The sequence below is a fragment of the Papio anubis genome, chromosome 18, assembly GCF_008728515.1.
Source record: "Papio anubis isolate 15944 chromosome 18, Panubis1.0, whole genome shotgun sequence".
NCBI lineage: Eukaryota > Metazoa > Chordata > Mammalia > Primates > Cercopithecidae > Papio > Papio anubis.
Window position 1 is genome coordinate 11,041,928 of NC_044993.1, and position 21,232 is coordinate 11,063,159.

Genomic DNA, 21,232 nt, shown 5'->3' on the forward strand with positions numbered 1-21,232 from the left:
CATCCATCCATCCATCCATCCATGTATCCCATCGCCATATATGTGCCGAGTGTTATCTTTGTGCCATGCCACTAACTGCATCTTCCTTGATGGTCAAAGACCAAGTTTCCTTACACCAACTAGTTTTACAGAGAACTACATCAATTTAGGCACATTCAATTATATAATCATCAGTTCATATATAACTATCATTTTTAAAAAATCTTACATTAATTTCCCTCATTTTTCCTCATTAATCTGCAAAAAACCTTCTAACTTCTGTTATCACCATCCCTGCATAAAGGACCACCTGGATTTTAGGAGAGTATTATCTGGAACATAACCACTGAATGCTTGACTTGAATCTTTCTTTCAGGGGAACTTGCACCATGAGCTGAGAACACCTGAGTCTCACGGGCCTGAGGGTCATCATGCCCAGATGTACAGAGCTGATTACTTTTACAGACATCTCATTACAAGTGAGTAAAGATACTCCATGGAGAATACACAGAAGAGATTCTTCTCTTTCCAGAAAGCTAAGAGAATTTGGGTACCAAAGCAAGCCCCTTAGGTTCTGAAGTTCTTCACTTTTGACATCAAGTCTTCAAAACAGCTATGTATGTATATAGTAAATACAGCAACTGAGGTAGAGATTCAATAAAACAGGATGCTGTTTTTTTTTTTTTTTTTTTTTTTGAGACGGAGTCTCGCTCTGCCGCCCAGGCTGGAGTGCAGTGGCCAGATCTCGGCTCACTGCAAGCTCTGCCTCCCGGGTTCACGCCATTCTCCTGCCTCAGCCTCCTGAGTAGCTGGGACTAGAGGCGCCCACCACCTCGCCCGGCTAGTTTTTTGTATTTTTTAGTAGAGACAGGGTTTCACCGTGTCAGCCAGGATGGTCTCGATCTCCTGACCTTGTGATCCTCCCGTCTCGGCCTCCCAAAGTGCTGGGATTACAGGCTTGAGCCACCGCGCCCGGCCAACAGGATGCTGTTTTAACAGGAAGACGTAAAAATAAGGTGACTAAATAGAGAACTCCCAAAGCTACATAGGCTCCTTTGGGAACAAGTGCTGCATACGTCTACTGGCAAGTCATACATCCCAGTAGCTGATGGCACAGGGACCTATTGTCTCTTATGGCTCTCTGTTCCCTTCAGACTGTAAGAACCTTGAAGGTAGAGACAATTTCCTTCTTTCTGACCAATGGATCTGTTTCGTGCCTGACAGTCCTAACTCAGTAAATACCTGCTCTATTGTGGAGAGATTTCCTTTTGGGGTAAGAAGGTGACAAAATGAGGCAGTTGTCATCTCCAATAGCTTTAAGCTAAAGTAAATAAATGATTTTCATGAAGTGACAGTCTCCTTTCCTATGAAGTATTGAGGATGGTAGAGAGCAAGTCTAGATGGCCGAAGGATGGGTAGTATCAGCCCAGTCACTCAGTAGCAACAAACATGGACTCAGTTTTGAATATACCACAAGCCAAACATTATACTAGAAAATACGAAGCCGAGTCCTATCATTTTCTGTCTTTCCTAGCTGGAGGTGGGGATGTCTTTGACCTATGACCAAATTATGGCCACTTTTGGGGTCAGACATTACAAGTCAGGTCCTATTTTTCACACCAGAACATGGGTATCTGGAATTAGCTGTGCTTCCTCAGTCTACTCTGCTATCTGAACCATAACACAACCCCTTATCCCTCACCCTTTGACACTGACCCTGACCTGTAGCTCTTTAGTCTGTCCCACCATATACCAATACCTACTAACTGGTAGACCTAAAGCACAAATGTCACTGGCATTTCCTTCAGTCAACCAGAGGCTCTCCCCTTATAGACACCCTTTATTCCCAACCTTGGTTGCAAATGAGAATTACTTAGGGAATCTAGAAACTCTTGATGCCCAGGCTGTATCCTTATTGAATTAAATCAGACTCTCCAGAAGAAAACCAGGCATCAGGATCTTTTATAGTTCCCCACATGATTCCCATAGGGTGGAGAACCACTGAGAGAGGACCTCTTTCCCCCACTCGTCTCAAATTCATCAATCTGTGCATTTGGTCATGGAAAGGCTCCTAGGCCTTTTGATGTGGTATTTGCAGGGGGTGTTATCAGTGTCTGAGCCTTCACTCTATCCAGCAAATTTTGATGAGCTCTTTGATCTTCTGCCAAGACACCAGCCTTCCTATCACACTGAGAGTCAACACTACTGGTTCTCACATCCTAGAAGTGGATGGATGGATAGATGGATGAATGGACAGATGAATGGATAAACAGGTAGCTGAATGCATGAGTGAATAGATGGATGGAGAGAGAGATGGATGGTTAACCCTGTGAATGTTTTTGTTATCATACCTGAATTACTTTATTAGTGTTATCTTTTCAAATGTTTATGTCCTCAGTAGATGGTCAAGTTCCAAAAGACAGACATCTTTATCTGTCTTTGCTTTCTCAGGGCCAAGCACAGCACTTGGCTGGTGGCAGGTACAGCAAAAGGTAAAAAAATACACGCCTTTTGAAAAATAAATGGAATTCAGTTCAATATCCTTATTTCTAAGTCGGTACGCTATTCTTCCAGGAACGTAATTTCTCAGTAATGAGAAGAATGAGAACCTTGACGTAGAGATGGCCCATTGATATTTTACTTTCATACTCTACAAGGAAATACCTAGCGGCAAGTTCAGATAAACATTCTAATTAGAAGATGGTCTTACTAATTTCAAGAAAAAGTGGGCAGACAAGCATTTTTAAAAACATTACATTAAGTTAATATTAAATGTCTTGCTATGAGAGAACTCCCTCTTTTCACAGATGGGAAACTAAGGCCTAGCAAATAATTTACTTCAGATCTTGAACTCAGAACTCTTATTTTTTAGTCCAAATCTCTTCCCAGTATGCTATGCTCAACCTAGGAGTTGAATGCAACACACATGTTTTTCTTTTGAATCAAAGGAAGAATTTTAAAATTACATAACCCTCTTCCCCTACGCTCGCTACCCCAACCATGTCCTATTTTCAGATTAAACTATCCAAAGTGGCATTGATGACTTGGTATTTTTCATCAAACTAATTGCAATCTCGTGATACCGGCATAGACCATGTAATTTATATATGAGTTGAGAATACCAAAAGAAAAACCAGAGAAATCTTTGTTGTGTTACCTGTGGTACGAGGATGGACTCGCATTTCTAGTGGGAGAGAGGGACATCGCTGTTAAAAAACACTGTTCAGCTGACTTTGGAAACTACAAGGCACCATAACTTCCCAAATTGGCAAAACTACCTGCTATGGATTGTAGTAAAGTGTGTTTTTAAATTATTTCAGAACCATAAAACCTCTCCATAGAGAGTGCTTTGAAACTGCAAATTAAATATAGAACATCTATGAACTGTATCCATTTTTACAGTAAGTATATATTTCCATGGGGGTTTGTACCATCTTTTTTGTCTAGTTACACTAGTTAATAATGCAGTGAATTTGCAGTAATAGAGTAAATGTTATTTTGATGACACTATTTGATTAAATTAAAGATGACATTAAAAGGACCATTTCAATAAAGAACCGAAATATTCAGAAGTAGCTGGAGCTGAGTGTTTAAGTCAGCTAGTCTGGCGGTCTTAAAAGGACCAAATGGAATTTCCTTCACCGTGTGAATGATGAGCAAGTTAAGGAACAATAGGACCAAATAATATATGGGAGAATATGAAGGCTCAGATTCCAAGACCCAGGCAATTTTAGTTATTTGAGGCAGGCGTACCATGCGCCAGAAAACAGCTCGTGTGGCCTTGGGAAAATGTAGAAATGCATTAAGTAAAACGAAAGTGAGAAGGCACTGAGATTTGCAGCAAAATGTGCTGATGTGGTGACAGTGAATTGAGTTGTTGCACAAACAAAAGAAACGGAGGATTAGTCATGTGTCCCCCCACGCCCAGCCTCTTCTCTGCAAATTCACAAAGGCACAAGTGGGCCAGCCACACCAGCGCAGGGACAGCTTTGAGATTAAAATGGGAGAAGAGAGTCCTAATTCTTTTGTTAAGGTCTCTATTCCTATGGTGTTTGCCGAATAAAAGTTCTTCTCCTAAGGGAGAGGCTCACATGCATAAATCAAACAACTATTTGAAAATCTCTTGACTTAAGTTTTTAGAGATAGAATCTATCCGAAGAGACATTCCTCAGTAACGTGACTGAGTTATGAATCATGGGTATTTCACCGGAAAGCAGTCCCAAGATTAAAGGTGTGCAGCAGTAGACATTCTCAGTTCCCACAGAAACACCTGTTCTGGTGTCTCAGCTCCAAAGACAGGTGATCCCTATGTCTACAACGAGCCACTGGCTGTTGACAAGTTCAAGCCCGAAGCGTTCACATTTGTGGCTGTTTTTACAACTAAAGAGAGACGGGGGAAAGAAAAACAATTCAGCTCAAGCTAATATAATTCTTTCTTGTGATCTCAAAAGAGCATCATTAGATGCTAAGTTTTCTCAGATAATTATCTGGTCATCACGCATGTCAGTATCTCAAAATAATTATTTCCCCTCAGAAAAGGATGGCGGTGTGGTTTGCTGGAAAACTTGTGTGCCCTGCATTTCAGTAAATTTGCTTCTTTAAGGGCAGATACCTGATTGCAACATTCGTGGTGTTTTCAATGTCCTGCGTAGAAAGCGGGAGCGTTTACTATCTTCCCAGTGCAAATCGCTTAGACACAAAGGATGATATAAAACTTCACATGAGGCAAGTCTATTAAATAAAGCACGTGAATAACATACACTATGAGGCTGAGATCCTTAAGGCTGCACAGAGTCCTCAAGCTGCCAGGACATTTGTTCTCACCGAAGATACCCACGTACTGGGAGGGACTACAACTACTCAGAAGTGACCGCAGCGAACTTTCTTCACAAAACATCCTATTTCCCAGAAATTCTCAGGCCTACATGTTTGAGACACTCTCCTTCACAACTTCCAAAAGTGGGCACAGCATGCCTTCATGACCTCCTGTTGCCCTCCCTGTTTCCCCTACAGGTCTGAGGCTGGGCTCAGCAAATCCCAGATTTCTTGTTCGTGGCACACTTTTGAAACTCAAAAATGCAAAAGGAATTTTTGATGCAGGCACAAAGAGGTTAAAAAGTGAAAACAGAGGAATTTTAGGCCAATGAAACTATTCGGTATGACATGATATGATATGACGTATGATAGATATATACCATTCCACGTCTGTGAAAACCCACAGAATATACACCACCAAGTGTGAACCCTAATGAACCTACGGACTTTAGGTGATGATGATGTGTCATTGTAGATCAATCAATTAAAACAAATACAGGCCTAGTGTAGTGGCTCACGCCTGTAATCCCAGCACTTTGGGAGGCCGAAGTGGGCATATCACTTGAGGTCAGGTGTTTAAGACCAGCCTGGCCAACATGGTGAAACCCCATCTCTACTAAATAAATAAATATATATATGTGTGTCTATATGTCTATATATATGTCTATATATACACACACACACACATATATATAAAATTAGCTGGGTGTGGTGGTGTGTGCCTGTAATCCCAGCTACTTGGGAGGCTGAGGCAGCAGAATCACTTGAACCCAGGATGTCAAGGCTGCAGTGAGCCGAGATGGCACCACTGCACTCCAGCCTGGGTGACAGAGCAAGACTCCATCACAAAACAACAAACCCCCAAAATCTAAACAAATACACAGATCTAGTGGGGATGTGGATAGTGAGCCAGGGCTCTGCAGGAGGTATATGGGAACTCTCTGTACTTTCTGCTCAATTTTGGCTCTCAAACTAAAACTGTTCTAAAAAACGGTTTGTTTGCTTTTTTTTTTCTCCTAAAGTGAAAAGAAGGCCAAAGGCCAGGGATGGTGGCTCATGCATGTAATCCCAGCACTTTGGGAAGCTGAGGTGGGAGGCAGGATCACTTGAAGCCAGGAATTAGAGACCAGCCTGGGAAACATAGTGAGACCTCACCTTTACAAAAAATAAATTAGCCAGGGGTGGTGATACACAACCACAGTCCCAGCTACTCGGGCAGCTGAGGCAGAAGAATTGCTTGACTTTAGGAGGTTGAGGCTGCCATGATTTGGCCACTGCACTCCGTCCAGCCTGGGCAACAGAGCAAGACCCTGTCTCAAAACAAAAAACCAAAATAAATTTTAAAAATAAAAAGAAACAAGAAAATAAAAAATATATAAAAAATAAAGTGAAAAGAGATTTCATAAAAACCAAATATGAATAATTTCCTGGTTTAAAAAGTGTGGTTATTATCCCTGCAGCATGGTGTCCCTATACGAGGTGAACTTCGCACCATCCTAGTTGTGATCCACACTCACATGTTCCAGTAAAAATAGAATCTCTTTTGGCCCAAGCTCTCTGGGATTCTGAATAACTCACAGCTCTCACTTGCCTCGAGTCTGACCTGAGTGTTGCGGCACACCTGACTCATCTCCTCAATGCTCCTCTCAACGGATTTCACTGACATTGTATGTGCAGCTGGGGAGAATATCTATTTTAGGGCATGCCGGACAAGTGGTGGCCTGTATGTGAAGATGTGCTGAACATCATTTGAGCACCCACATTGCAGCTCTAGCATATGGCCCTGGTCTCTGACCCCTGCAGTCTCTCCTCCAGCTAACCCTAACAGCAAAGTCTCCTTTTCCTATGGGGCAAATGTCAATATAGTCTTCAACTGTCACCTTCTCTCTGCCAAGTTCCCTGATTGGGAAATAACACATTCCCAATGCTTTGTGGGGGACAATGCAGAGGATCACCTGAAGCCAGGAGTTTGAGATTCGCCTGGGCAACATAGTGAGACCCTGTCCCTACAAAAAATTAAAAACTTAACCTGGCATGGTGGCCTGTGCTCTCAGCTACTCAGGAAGCTGAGGGGGGAGGATCTCTTGAGTCCAGCAGCTTGAGACTGGAGTGAGCTACAGTCATGCCACCACACTCCAGTCTGAGTGACAGAACAAGACCCTGTCTCTAAAAAAATAATAATAATAAATAAATAAATCAATGGAACAACTTGATCATGTAGCTTTGCTTCCCCATAGCACTTTAGATAATTTTTATTATAGCACCTACCACCCCTCACCCCAGACTCCCATTACAGGAATTTATTTATGTGCCTATGCTTCTATATCAAAAAAAATCATTGAGGCCAGGTCTGTATCTTATTTGTTCTTATTTATGTCGCTGTTTCCAGTCCCTGGCACTGGTTCGGGCTTTGCTGCTGCTCCACAACTGAATAAAGGAAATGGGGCATTTGTGCAGCTCCATTATTTTTAGCAAGCCACTAAGTTATCAATGCAGATTTTCAGTAAAATATAAAAGTTTCACCATTCATCTACCCATGCATCATTTATCCATCCATCCAACTACTCACTCATCCATGTATCCATTTACCTGTTCATCCACCCAACCATCCATGCATCCATCCAATTACCCAACCATCCAACCATCCAACCATCCATCCCTCCATCCAACCACCCATCCACCCATCCATCCTTCTATCCACTCAGCCATCCAGCCATCCATCCATCCATCCATCCATCCATCCACTCACTCAACCATCATCCATCCAATCATCCAACCATACATCCACCCTACCATACATCCACCCAACCATCCAACCATCCATCCCTCCATCCAACCACCCATCCACCCATCCATCCTTCTATCCACTCAGCCATCCATCCATCCATCCATCATCCATCCAATCATCCAACCATACATCCACCCTACCATACATCCACCCAACCATCCATCTAAAGAATATGCAATCATGCCTACTCTGCCAGGCATTTTTATGGGAGATCTTAAAAAGTTAAAAAGAAAAGGAAAATAAAGAAAAGATGACTAGGAAATGAGTGAGATATGGTCCTTGCCTTGACATGTGTTGCCATGGAAGAGGAGAAGTAATATATGAAAGCAAAGACCACGTGTTCTTCATCTTTTTGTTCCCTGCAGCATCTTGCACAGGGACTTGGATTCAGTAGCAATTTGTAAATAACTACTGAATTAATGAATGAATAAAAACAAACACAATATAAGGCAGTAAGTGAAAAGTGTCAAATAAACGCAAAGCCCAAAAAATGCTACAGAAGAGTGGAGAGTGGATCAATCATGTCCAGCTGGGAACCTCAGGGTAGGTGGAATCTGAGCTGAGACAGAACGTCTGGCTCAACTCTGAAACCGGGCGATGAGAGCAGGCATTCCAGGAAAGAGTTTATCCATTCATGCATGCACTCTCTACTGTCATGGCCTATCGAAATGCTTGGCACAGAGGTGGACCTCAACAAGAGGTTTTGTTTTGAAGTGCGGTACCCACTGGGCTAAGCTGGGTATTGAGGCAACAGTGGAGGGGACACAGTCTCTGCCCTCAATGAGTCTCTTGGGACAATGACTCTGAAGGAAGCCAGCAGTAAACTGGGGGTTAGGAAGACGGTATGTAGCCATAAAACAGCAATTTAAACTGCATAGAGTGGAGCAGAGGTCCTAAAGGGACTGTTGATGAATAGGTTTCTAATTTGACTAGGTTTGAATCTTGTGTTTGCAATTAGCAGCATCCATTTGCATACAATTAGTGTGCAAAGCCCTTAAAAAGAGTTTGTTCTCTAAAGTAGGTTAAATATGCCCCCCACCCCCGCTATAATTGAGCCTGCACTATTGATTTGTTTTACAGGTCTATTATCCTATATAGACCAAGGAGAAACTTTGGCTCAGTCTAGGTCCAAAGGGGAACACTTAGTTATTTTCCCTGCCTGGTCAGAACCGAGGCTGAACTTCCCAGGGGCTCGAACTTAGGAGGTCATATTATCAGGAGTGGTCATTGATGACTGAATTGAACAGTCAATTCGGTTATTATATGGCCAGATTGTCCGCCACCACCATCAACAACAACAACTGGAAAAAAAAAAAAAAAAAAAAAATCCAGGGGAGCAACAACCACAAATCAGAGAAATGGGTGATTTGTCATGAGCATTGTATGGTTTTGCTATAGCCTTTGCTGGCCCATCCATCTTCTGTGCCAGCTTCAGGTTTCCCTTTGATTCCTGTTTCTCTCTGTGGAATTATTCTAGAAGCTTGGGCACATGCCTCTAAAGTGCAGATTTATTCATGTACTCATTCACTCACTCATTCAATAAACACCTGGTAATGGCTAAGCTTTCTACTGGGCACTAGGGATACGTTGGTGAATTGAAACAAACACATGCCCTGTGGAGCTTACTGTCAAGTGGGAAAAATAGCAATAAATGAACATAAAAATAGGCCAGGCGTGGTGGCTCACACCTGTAATTCCAGCACTTTGGGAAGCAGAGGTGGACAGATCACTTGAGGCCAGGAGTTCAAGACCAGTCTGGCCAACACAGCAGAAACCCCACCTCTACTAAAAATACAAAAATTAGCCAGGTGTGCGGGTACATGCCTGTAATCCCAGCTACTAGGGAGGCAGAGGCAGGAGAATTGCTTGAACCTGGGAGGTGGAGGTTGCAGTGAGCTAAGATCGTGCCACTGCACTCCAGCCTGGGGGACAGAGCGAGACTTTTGTCTCAAACAAACAAACAAACAAACAAAACAACAAAAAATAACATAAAACTGCAGCTCAGTTCATTCCTGCCAAGAGGAAATGCACAGAACTATGAAAACTTATAGGAGCATTTAATGCAGTCATGGAAGGCTTCCTGGAGGAAGTGACTACTGAGTTGAAATATAAAGACTGAGTAGAGGCGAAGTAGGGGAGAGATCAGCACGTGCAAAAGCCCTGTTGCAGGAAGGAAAGTTCAAGAAGCCAAAATAAATAGGGTAGAGGGTTACGATGATAGCAGTGAGAAATGAGACAGGGAAGGTAGGCGGGGGCTAGGTCACGGCGGGGAGGGATTGTAGGTTATGTTTAGGGATCCGTCTTTACCCTACAAACAGTATAAAATCATTGCTGCAGTTTATCTGGGGGTGGGAAGATTACACCGGCATACTCAGATTTGAGTCTCAAAAAGATCACTTTGCCACAATTTAAAAATGGTATGGAGGGAAACCATGGTCCCTGCTGGATTCCACTGCCCTCTCACCCACATCCATTGAAGAGCGTTGCTATCTGCCTTTGGCATGCTGGTGCCTCTTACTCTGCTCAGACCTTTCCTGCCAGCTGCCATCCCGGCTGGCCCCCTTCACAACTGTAAGTATGTGGCTCTCTCTCACCCCTTCCATGGGCCCAGGCCTCATACCACCATCACCTGGTTCCCCAGTACCAGGTGGAACCACAGTCCCCAATTCCACTGGCAATGACTGTAAGACAAGATTGACATCAGGACTGCCACTGTCTCCTGGGATGGGTATTGATGTAGCAGTATAGCTGCTGTGATGAAGTCCAGTTGTTTTTGTCTTTTTAATACCATGCCCCCTTTTCCAGCAATAACATGCCTTCTTTACTTCATACCTCACAGTCTATATGGTGTGGATCAAGCTGATCCTGCTTCCATGCTCTAAGGTGTCATTTATTCCACGTCCAGACAGGATGACAGTGATTGGCTCAATGATTTACATGTGACCCTCTGAGGACCAATGAGAGTCAGCCGTGGGACTCTTGCTGAACCTATAGGGAAGGAGCTTTCTTGCCCACCAATATTCCCTGAACATTAAGGGTACGGGTGCATGGTGGCCATGTCTGCAAATGAAGTTTACAGAGATGGAAGTACAGATGAGAGATGCAGAGAAATAGAATTATGACCGTGCCATTCAATCACTTAGATCCAGCCATGCCAGATCCACCCTTAGCCTTCCCAGTTGCCAATCAATTCCTATTTTTGGTCTAAGCAAATTAGGGTTGTGTTTGTTACTGGCAAGGGAAAATAAAAATTCTGTCCTCATCTGGCCTCTTCTCATTGTCCTACAATCGCTGCCACCTACAACGTCTGGCCTGAGATGAAGCTAATGGGGTGGTGAAATTAAGAGAGGCAGTTGAGTGGGGCTGGAAAGAACTGGATATTTATGGCTCCAAAAACTGAAAATCTGGACAATGTTATCCTTGGGCCTTCAGCTGCCACACCTCTGCCAAACACCTTGCACTATAATAAGAAGAGACAATCAGAGCCCCTGCTGCAAAAGTCAGGTTTTCCCCAAAGGTGCCAACCTTCAAGTTTTCCAAAGTCCTACGCATGATGCCAGTAGATCATTCCAGATTTCATTTGAAAACTCCCAATTTTATCACTGTGAGTGTCTAAGAGAAACCATTACTAAGAGGTTTGCAGAAAGTACTGACCCAAGGATAAAAGAATCCACCTCAAAATTCTTACCCTATTTAATGGAAGTCATTTTTAAGTTCAATCTTTTTTATGATGTTAGAAATCTCCATTTCCTAATACCAGAAACGTGTGCGTGTGTTCCTTTAATAGCCAAGGTTTGCTTTATCCTTCCGCAAATTCAAGTTCACCTGCTGTAACTTAGCTTTCCAACCCCATATCTTTTTCATCAGGAGCTGATAAGGCAAAGAAGCCCCTTCCCCTCAGAACAATGGCATGCCACCATGCTTTTGTTGTAACAAACACTGAAAAGTAGTCAACTTCTCCTTTCCTTTTTCCTCGAGGAACTAGCCATCGACTGACTAATACCACCCTGCTCCAAAGGCACACACATCATGTCATGCATTTGAGCTAAAGACCATAATTCAACTGAAAGATTAGGAGGGAATATTGGAAAAGGATGGATTAGACATGGAATCTACAACCTATCAAGAAGGGAGAAGTGAGATCATACTCTCTTTTTGAACCAAAATACAAAAACAAAAACATGTGCAGTATTTCATGGTTGAGAACTTGGTCTCTGGTATCATCGCCCAAATTCAAATGGCAGACTACACCTAGAGCTGCACAGCCTTGGAAAGTCTACAAGCCTCAGTCCTTTCATCTGTCAAATAGGAGTATAATAGCTAGGTTAGATAAAGCATGAAAAGTACTTAGCATATCCTTTACCTGTAATACAATAAATAATAAATAAATACTGCTGCTACTTTTAAGAAGGCAGGGCCGAGAGCCATAAAAAAGTACACAGATATGGAGTGACATGTCAGAATCTACAACAGAGATTTCTCCCGCTAGACAATGTAGGGTGCACGCAACTAGGTGTTCATCCCTCAAGAGGAAAGCCTTTAACTTGTCCTATTTGCTCCACAAGGTAGATCAGGGACAGCTATGGCACGATGCTCAAAAGAAGCCACACATACACCTCAACGCTTTGTCCAGATGGAGTTAACACAAGCCTGGAGAGGGGGATTAAAAGAATAGAAATGTGTTCATCTGTGAAATTAAAAGTACTACAGCATGACTTACAGCATTATGTGTTGGGGTTGGTCAAAAGCAATAATTAGGCTGAGTATGACTCTGAACACACTCATCATCACACAAAAGCAATTCTATTGAATGAAGAGAGCTGAGTGTCACGGGAGGGGACAACAGGAAAAAGTCCAGGTTGTAGAAGGAAATGCTAGAGAAGCTGAGGGCAGGTTGAGCCCCACCCTGTGGAAGGCCCTGTGACAGTGTGTCCATTTTTCTATTGCTACCATAGCAAATAATCATCGCCTTAAAACAACGCATCTATTCACGACTGCACAGTTGCTGTGGGTTGGAAGTCCCAGGCACAGAGTGACCCAGGTGGGTTTTCTGTTTCAGGTCTCAGAAGGCCAAAGTCAAGGTGTCAGCCAGCCTGGGCTCTTCTTTGGAGGCTCCGGGAAAGACTCTACTCCCAAACCTATTCAGGTTATTCACAGAATTCAGCTCCGTGAGTTGCAGGACTGAGGTCCCTGTTTTCCATGCTCTTGCAGGTGGCAGCTCCCTATTTCCTTCTGGCTGTCAGAAAGAGCTAGTTCTTAGCCTCTGGGGGCCGCCCATATTTCCAGTCATGTGCCCCCTCCATCTTCAAAGCCAGTGTCAGTACGTGAAATCCTTCCCCGCTTGCAATCTCTCTGCCTCCCCTCTGCCACATCTCTCCAATTCTCCTGTCCACCTACCCCTTCTGATTTGAAGGGCTCCTGTGATCACTCTGGTCCGCACCTTCTGATTTGAAGGGCTCCTGTGATCACTCTGGTCTGCACCGATAACCTTCCTGTTCTAAAGTCAGCTGATTAGTTACCCTAATTACATCTGCAAGGTCCCTTTTGTCATGTTACATAACACCACCATGGGAGTAATGGCAGGAGAGGAGGTGTCGGGGTCAAAGTTCTGCCTACCACCGGCCCCAAAAGTGGCTCCCCTGACATAGGGGCTGGAACCGCTGGAACCTCTTCTCGAGTGGGAACCCCCAAGTTTATGCTCTTCAGACAAGCAGAACCACAAGGCATCCAGAGGGACGAGGCGGCAGCAGGCATGAAGCAGAGCTGTCATGGGCATCTATCAATCAGGCAGCAGAGCTGTCTTCGGGGCTGGGGCCTTTCAGGAAATGGGAGGTTCTCAAAAGCAAAAATTCCACAAGAGACAGACCTTTGGCTCACTCATAAGAGAATGGATTTCTCAGTCTAGCCACCCAGAAAAGACACAGATTCTGTGATCTGTTAGGTGCGAGTGTTCTATGCAGCAACAGGAAGATGCTCTGGAAACTTCTAAAAGCAAGACAGGCAGTTATTTGATGGGACAGTGACAAGAGTCCCAAACAGTGACAATAAACAAATAAATAATAGCTAGTGGTGCCACTGTCTGTGGACCAACCTACCACCTGAGATCCAGGTCTTGTGCAAGTCTGCATTTCTAAATATCCTGACAAACTACGGAGGCAGGTGTTATCCGTCTCATTCTGAGCAACTTAAGGTTCAGAGAGGGTGAGTAAGGCAAGATGCTAGCAGCTGCACGGATGGAGTTGAACTCTCTGACGGCACAGGCTGTGTTCTTTCCTCTCCACCAGCCCGTCAGGCCTCCATTGTCCCATCCTTCCTCACTCTGCCTTTGACTTCCTCTAGAATGTCCTTGGACCTCACATCTAAGAAATAATGATTTAATTACTGGTGTTTTTTTTTCAATGACATAATTAAATATCCACAGCGAGGTAAATCAACCTGAACCTGTTCGAAGGACGCTTAAAAACCACTCTGGGATATTTTATTTTGGAGCTTCTCCTATAGGTATTTTGGCTTTTATGGATCTAAAATTAGGTTTCCAATTTAGCCCCTGGAGGCAAGAGGTGAAAATGGTTATAAACAGCATCTAGGTGGCACATTCTTTTTGGCTCTTTGGAAGGGGCTAAGTGAGGGGACAAAGCAATTGCTTTATTGAACAATGCAAGTGATTATCCTCCGGCTTATTATGGTCAGGGGTTATCTGACCACAGAGTGTGGCGTGGACAGACACCTCTGAAAATTTCAGGGTCATCCCTGAAAATCCCTAACAGACAGCTCATCAGAGGAAGCGCTTTCCAGCCGAAAGGCTCCCAGCCGACTCTGCATTCACTGAATTTGCCAGCACTCCTCTGCAAGTAGAAGAGAGCATTTCCTCATTCCTTTCATCTCAGTTAGCACTCAAGAGCAAGATGCACCTGTGCTGTAATAAATGCAGGGATACAGCTGAGGGGGGAAGAGAAAAATAACAAATGCAGCTAGGGGCTTAAAAAAAATGGTGTTTGAAGCTAATGACAGTGTTCCTGCCTTTATTGCTTCAGGCAGAAACAGGAAGTTAAAAATCTAAGTGGCTTGAGAAAATATAACATTTAGCAAACTCATTTGCAGGCCTCTAGTTGGATTATCCTAATTTATTTCATTGTTGTGGGGTTTTTTCTTTTGGGTACTTTTTTGATCTATTTTTAATGGAAGACTAATGTGCATTCCTTTCCCCCCCCTCCCCCGCCCTTCCCCCCCCACAGGGATTTATTGAGCAGTAAGACATTTTTTTAAAAAGAAACTTTCTTTTTTAACTTACTCCTTTATGGAGGCAGAGACAGGACTGAGGGGAAAGAAAGTCCCTCTTCACAATCCATTTAATGCCTGCGTGCAGTACCGACTCCTAAAGCTTTATTTCACCTCATTCTTCCAGGAAGGGAAACTATCCTACTGACTCTGAAAAGGTCATCGTGTGATGCTCTCTTGTCCTTGCCACGGCCCTTCTTACACCGTGGTGCCCTCTTGTCCTTGCTACCGCAGTTCTTAGGCCAGAATCTTATCTTGCACTGAGCTCCTCTGGGGCTCACTGCCAATTCCGTGGACCACTGCATCCATATGGCCCGCGTGACTCTCAATGCTCTGAAAAACAAAGGCACCACACAGTTTTCCAGGCCTGCAACGTGTCTGCAGAGTGGAATCACGTCATCACTGCCTCTCTCCTGTGCCCTAGGATGAAGACACAGAGAAACTCTGTCTTCCAGAGTGAATGCTGACATTTCTTCATCGTGTAAATAAGCACAAAGACTGGTGTGGTCATTTTGCGTGCATCTAGAAACTTCTTGACTATTTCTTCAAAACAGAAAGAGGCAAGGTGCGGTGGCTCACGACTGTAATCCCAACACTCTGGGAGGCCGAGGTGGGCAGACCACCGGAGGTCAGGAGTTTGAGACCAGCCCGGCCAACATGGTGAAACCCCATCTCTGCTAAAAATACAAAAAATTAGCTGGGCGTGGTGGCACATCCCTGTAATTCCAGCTACTCGGGAGACTGAGGCAGGAGAATCGCTGGAGCCCGGGAGGTGGAGGCTGCAGTGAGCCGAGATCACTCACTGCACTCCAGCCTGGGCGACAGAGCAAGACTCAGTCCAAAAAAAACAAAAACAAAAGAAAAACCAAATACAGAAAGAGAAAACAGGCAGAGGTGTCTCGGCATTCTTACAGGGGGAGTAAAAGTAAAATTGATTGGAAGAATTTCCTGAACAACCACCTTAGTTAAGGAACACCAGTAGATCGTGGAATGTTTCTAGAGCACAGCTTCATTGCGAAGCGCTGTGCAGCTAAGCGGCTCTTTTGGGTTGCCCGACAAGCCTGTGAGGAAGGCAGGACAGGTGATTATTAGCCTGAAGAGACAGATGAGAAAATGACTACGTGGTGAAATGAAATGACATGTTCAAGGTCACAAGGGCAGTTAAAGTAAGAGCCAGGACTGGCTCCGTGTCCAGCGACTATGAGATGAAGTTCCCTCCGTGCTCAACCCATACGAACTAAAGACAGCTTCCGTCTACCAAGAACATAATACACATACCAAATGAGCCCTAAAGAAAAAGAATTTTCAGGAACCTGGAAAGCAATGAATGAAGCAACACAATGCAGGGGAGAAGGGGGCCATACAAGGAAAGTCAAAGAAAAAAAGATGCCAACTTAAAAAAAATCCTTAGAAATAAAACCAATAGTCAGATCGAGCGGACAACATAAGCCAACAAACAAAAAGAGAGAAAAACATCATAAGACTAAAAGGCCAGAATATTTTGGCAGAACTGGCAGAGGGTATATAAACAGTAACAAGAGAATTACAAAAATTGCTCAAACCAAAACAAACCCCAAAACTTTTTTAGTTACAGTATAGACTTTCAAACCTGAATTTGATCTTTTTGATACAGAGACTTTAGATGCATTAAAACTAAGGGTGGATTTCACAATTAGAAAGACAAGTAACCTTATTATTGTAAAGTTTGAGATTGTATGTTTAAGAAAATCAACCAAATGACACAGCATCAAATTGCTCAACTCAAATCGTGCTTGATATTCCAAGGAAACTGAAAGAACTGGTGCCATTATTATTTGGTTTTCATTTGTTTCAGATATACAGGCAAAGCTTTTTCTTTCCTTTTCTGTTTCTTTTTTTGACACAGGGTCTCACTCTGTCACCCAGGGTGGACTGCAGTGGTGTGATCTCAGCTCACTGTAGCCTTGATATCCCGGGTTCTAGCAATCCCCCTACCTCAGCCTTCCAAGTACCTGGGATTACAGATGCACACCACCATGCCCAGCTAATGTTCTGTATTTTTTTGTAGAGATGGAGTTTCACCATGTTGCTCAGGCTGGTCTCAAACTCCTGACCTCAAGTGATCTCCCTGCCTCGGCCTCTGAAAGTGCTGGGATTACACATGTGAGCCACTGCGCCTGGCCTTCAGGAAAAGTTTTTCAATCAGAATCTCCCTCCTGTGTTCTGGACCCATGTGAATTACCAGGGAAGCAGCTATGTGGGAATGTCGAGAAACCTCTCCACTTTCACTTAGAGGGCCGTGCTCACTTACTTATAGGGACTAAGGGTCAGTGTCACAAGCAGCAGTGCAGTCCTAGGAGGCCTCAAGTTGGCTTTTGCAGGATATTGTGACTTGCATTCCCCAGGTGCTTGAATCTCCACAAAAACAACTGGATGGGTGACCCGCCATTCATTCCAAAGATCCCAATATGATCCTTGGGAAAGAGTCACTCAATTCAGCGTGCTTACATAGATGTGTACGAAACTCAAGGCCACAGCTTGATGTGACACAGCAAGACAAATCAAATACAGATGTTGTTGTATCTTGACCACCAGTTTTTGTCAGAGAAGATGTTCAGGGTATCATATTGTGATATTTGCCCCCATCACCTGTTTATAACTGGACTCCACTGAAGTGATGCCACAAACGTGTCTTGAGCGCCTTGAAGATAAGACAGCTCCTGTCTTCAAGGAGTTCACAGCATGGTAGATAAAACAGACAAGAAATAATTCCAATTCAAAGTGGTAGAGGCTGAAAGATGTAGATGCTGATAAAGTAGGGGAGAGTTACAATTATGAGAGTCAACTTTTATCTGGAAAGGAAGGGTAGAAAAGATTATCCAGAAGGATGGGATGCGTTGTGCTGAGTCTTGAAAGACAAAAATCAATCAACAACAATCTCATCATAGGCTCAGATAATACCACAGCAAAAACAAATAAACAAACAAAAAACCCAAAACAAACAAACAAACAAACAAACTCAGGAGGAATTCTCAGAAATCAGTAAGTCCTTGATTTTGTGTTTTTGTTTGTTTTTCTTCAAACGTCCTTTCCTTGATGAGCTTCTAAAATATCTGGTGAAGGACCTGAAAATGAACCCTTTTGACAACAGAAAATCAGGCAATGGAGGCCTTAGGTAGCAGGAATGGTGGGTTCCCTGTGGCTGCTGTTGCATCTCAGGGACCACATACCACACTTTCAGAAGCTGTGCTCTTTCTGGACATTGGGGAGCCATTTAGTCCACCAAGTAGTAATGTGCGGTGAGAAATATTTTCCCTTCAAATTGTGGGATCCGGAAAGAGCTGCAGGAAGTTTAATGGTCTTGGCAGGGCTGCCTTTAACTGCTGGTTCCAGCCCTGCAATCGCACACCCCGCTACTTTTCCATTGTCCCACAGCCTTCATGGATTTTTTCAGCTGCGTCCATGCCATTCACGGGGCCACACGGAGTGGAGCCTTCGCCCTCTATTTTGTTTATTTCCCAGGATTGATCAACGATGATGTGTCAGAAACTGCAAGAGCAAGGCTGCTCTGATAAAGCTAGATAACCACATGGTTTAGAAGATCTGATAACTCAGCTGCTCTGCAAGTTTATATGCCTGGGTCCTCCCTGTTTCTCCTGCTAGGAATTCTCCAGGTCTGGACAGGTTATCTGGCCTGGGGGAGTGGACTTGCAGTCGAAGGAGATGAACAGGTAGTGAGTAAGAAGGTAATCTTGAATGCCAAAGAGATAAGGATTTGGATCCTGGGTTGCTTTTTACTTGTTTAGTGTGCCTTATCCAGGAAAAGGGCACAAAAATGCCTGCTTCCCAGGATCTTTTTGAAGATTAAACAGAAAAGGAGGTTATTTGTAAAGTGCCAAATGAAATGCACATCATATAGAAAGCACTCAAATGGCAACCATTATTTAAGAACCTACCATGTGTTGCCACCTTGATTCGCTATCTAGTTAAAACTTTATAGGAATTTGAAATACTTGCTGTCATTCCCCTTATTTAACAAAACAGGAAGCAGAAGCAGGAAAGATAAGGAAAAATAAAGGCAGAAAGGCAAGCTTTCATCCAAAGTTGATCTGATGCAAATCCAAGACTGCTCCATTATATACTTACAAATGAATATCTTATTTCCTTGAAAGAGAGGAGGGGATGGGCAGACAGCAAAGAACCACAGAACATCTCTTGACTTGGGACCTTAGCCACGGGATTTGGAATTCATCCCTTCCGGGAAACCAGAGAGAAGTGCATGAAAAGATTTCTCAATTTCTTGCTTATGTTTGCCTGCACAATGATGTCTCAAAATATGTCTCCCCTATGTCTTGTGATGACCATCAAGTTCAGTTAGTTAAGTTCAAGGTCCTCATTAGTGCTCATTCCATTCTGTTTTCTCCTCATGACACATGTGTGAAAAGCATGTCTCAAACATTCTGAGATGAAGCTACCTTTAAAATGCAGCTTTCTCCTTAATTGTGTGAAATAATGTATTCTGGTGGGTTTTTATTCATTCCTTGCTTTTCCGTCATCCCACTGCCCAGAGAGCTACGGGGGTCAGTTTTTCTTCTGTCTTCTTCTTATGATTATTTGGGGCAACAGACTTATTTTCAAACTGCTGTCATACATTTTTACAGCGTGTCCTCAAAACTGCTCCCAAGAGTGTAAAAGAGAGTATCAAATATGCAAGGGGTAGGCTGCGCTGGAGGTTCTTGACTTTTCAATCAACCTGATGATTTTAACCCCTTATAACTGAAGAGTAATTCTTCAAGATGGGTTGGCAGTGTGAAAAACAACTAGAATTATTTAAGAAGCCTACTACTTTAAAGGGAATTGACTATTACCAAATTCTTCAACTATGTCAAGCGCACACAAAGAAGCACCCACTCTGCTTCTCCATACAAATCACATCCAAGCTACTAGAAAAGGAGGGAGCTTCCGTGTTACAATCATGATCATACCTAATTTGAACTTGGGCATATTAAAGAGTTAATTACCCATCAGCAGCTAAACCAGGAGAGATAGAGAGAGGGAAAGAAATGCTCGCCAATGCTCCCACCCACTTTATTTCCCAGTGACCCACATTCATCTACATTTTCCTATGGAGTAGAGCACAATGTTTACAATAAAAAATAAAAGCAAAGAAGTTAATCAGTGCCATAATTAAATTAAGGCCTAAATAAGTTGGCAAAAAGAATTACCACGATTAAAAAAAAAAAAAGTAGTAAAAGTACCATCCTTGACTGATACGAAGTACTTTTTTTATTTGGTAACGATACCCTTTTTTAAAAAAAATATAATTTCACTGTAAGGGGATTAATTGCCTTTTCAAACCCGGGAAAGGAAACCTGAGAATTTCTTCTTTCCTATGAGTGGGGGGATGCAAATACAATGTACTGCAGGAATAACAAATGCTCTATTTTCTGAGCACTCTCCCATGATTTATGAAAGGTGTACCTCACTGTGGGAAGATAATGCCATTTGAAATGGTCCATTTCATAAATCTATCCCCCCTGTCCCCAGCTTCATATAGGACTACTATGAACTCCTGAATCCAATAATGTTTTCATCCTCTATTGACAAAAAAAAAAAAAAAAGACTTTGTTTGGAGGAAGGTAATGATGCGCTTACGAGGAGTAACGGCTAACGCTCTGTCTCCAGGGCTTTCTTTGGCAATGGCCACGGAGCTTCCAAGGCGGGGAAACTTGGATAAACAAAATGAAGAAATAATCAACATGCACGACATCCCTAATGTCCTTTTACTGCTAGTGGCATTAATTATAGGACGGGCCCAATCCTCCAAGCGACTGCAGAACCAAATGATCTGCCTGAACACGCTCTCCACCACATGATAGATTTATCCTTTGCAACTGGGCTATTTCCTATTCATTCATGAACCAGTTCAGTATATCTGCTTGTTTATCTAACTGCAAGAATGTTTCTAGAAGAGGATTCTGTGCAAGATGTGAGGCAATCGGGGACCAATCATAAACTTCAGTGACATTCATGGTTGTGAGTCTTTCTGGTCATAACAAGAGAGAAGTGATATATACATCCCAACGCCATGCCGGCTCCAGAAGACCCTTATGAAATATGAGTAGAGGGGGCAGAAGAAATTTCCTTGGGATCCAAGCAAAAGGACAGCACAGACATGAAGACTGACTGAAAATACATGACCGATACGACTCATTAGAATGAAGCTGTACATTACACCACGATCCACTTCTTCTCTTGAAAGACTCTAAGGACCAGGATAAGGAGACAATAAGATAACACACAGGGCCTTGATGTCATGAATACTGAAAACGAAAGAAAAGTAAACCCGCTGGGTAAGATATGCTTTGTGGTCATTCAAAAGGAAAAGAAAAG

At 43.2% G+C, this 21,232-nt stretch overlaps 1 protein-coding gene across 3 annotated transcripts in view; it reads right to left on the minus strand.

The window, feature by feature from the left end:
- Nucleotides 1-21,232, minus strand: part of WWOX (WW domain containing oxidoreductase) — a 1,119,479-nt gene that overhangs the window by 250,293 nt on the left and 847,954 nt on the right. The window contains exon 9 of one of the 3 annotated variants that reach the window (XM_017953720.3): nucleotides 14,822-15,193. The exons of the other annotated variants lie outside the window; for them this stretch is intronic. Within the exon in view, the coding sequence (XP_017809209.1) occupies nucleotides 15,098-15,193 (96 nt within the window). The 3' untranslated portion in view covers nucleotides 14,822-15,097. Of the gene's footprint in view, nucleotides 1-14,821; nucleotides 15,194-21,232 lie in introns of those variants that run through there. 3 annotated transcript variants of the gene reach the window in all.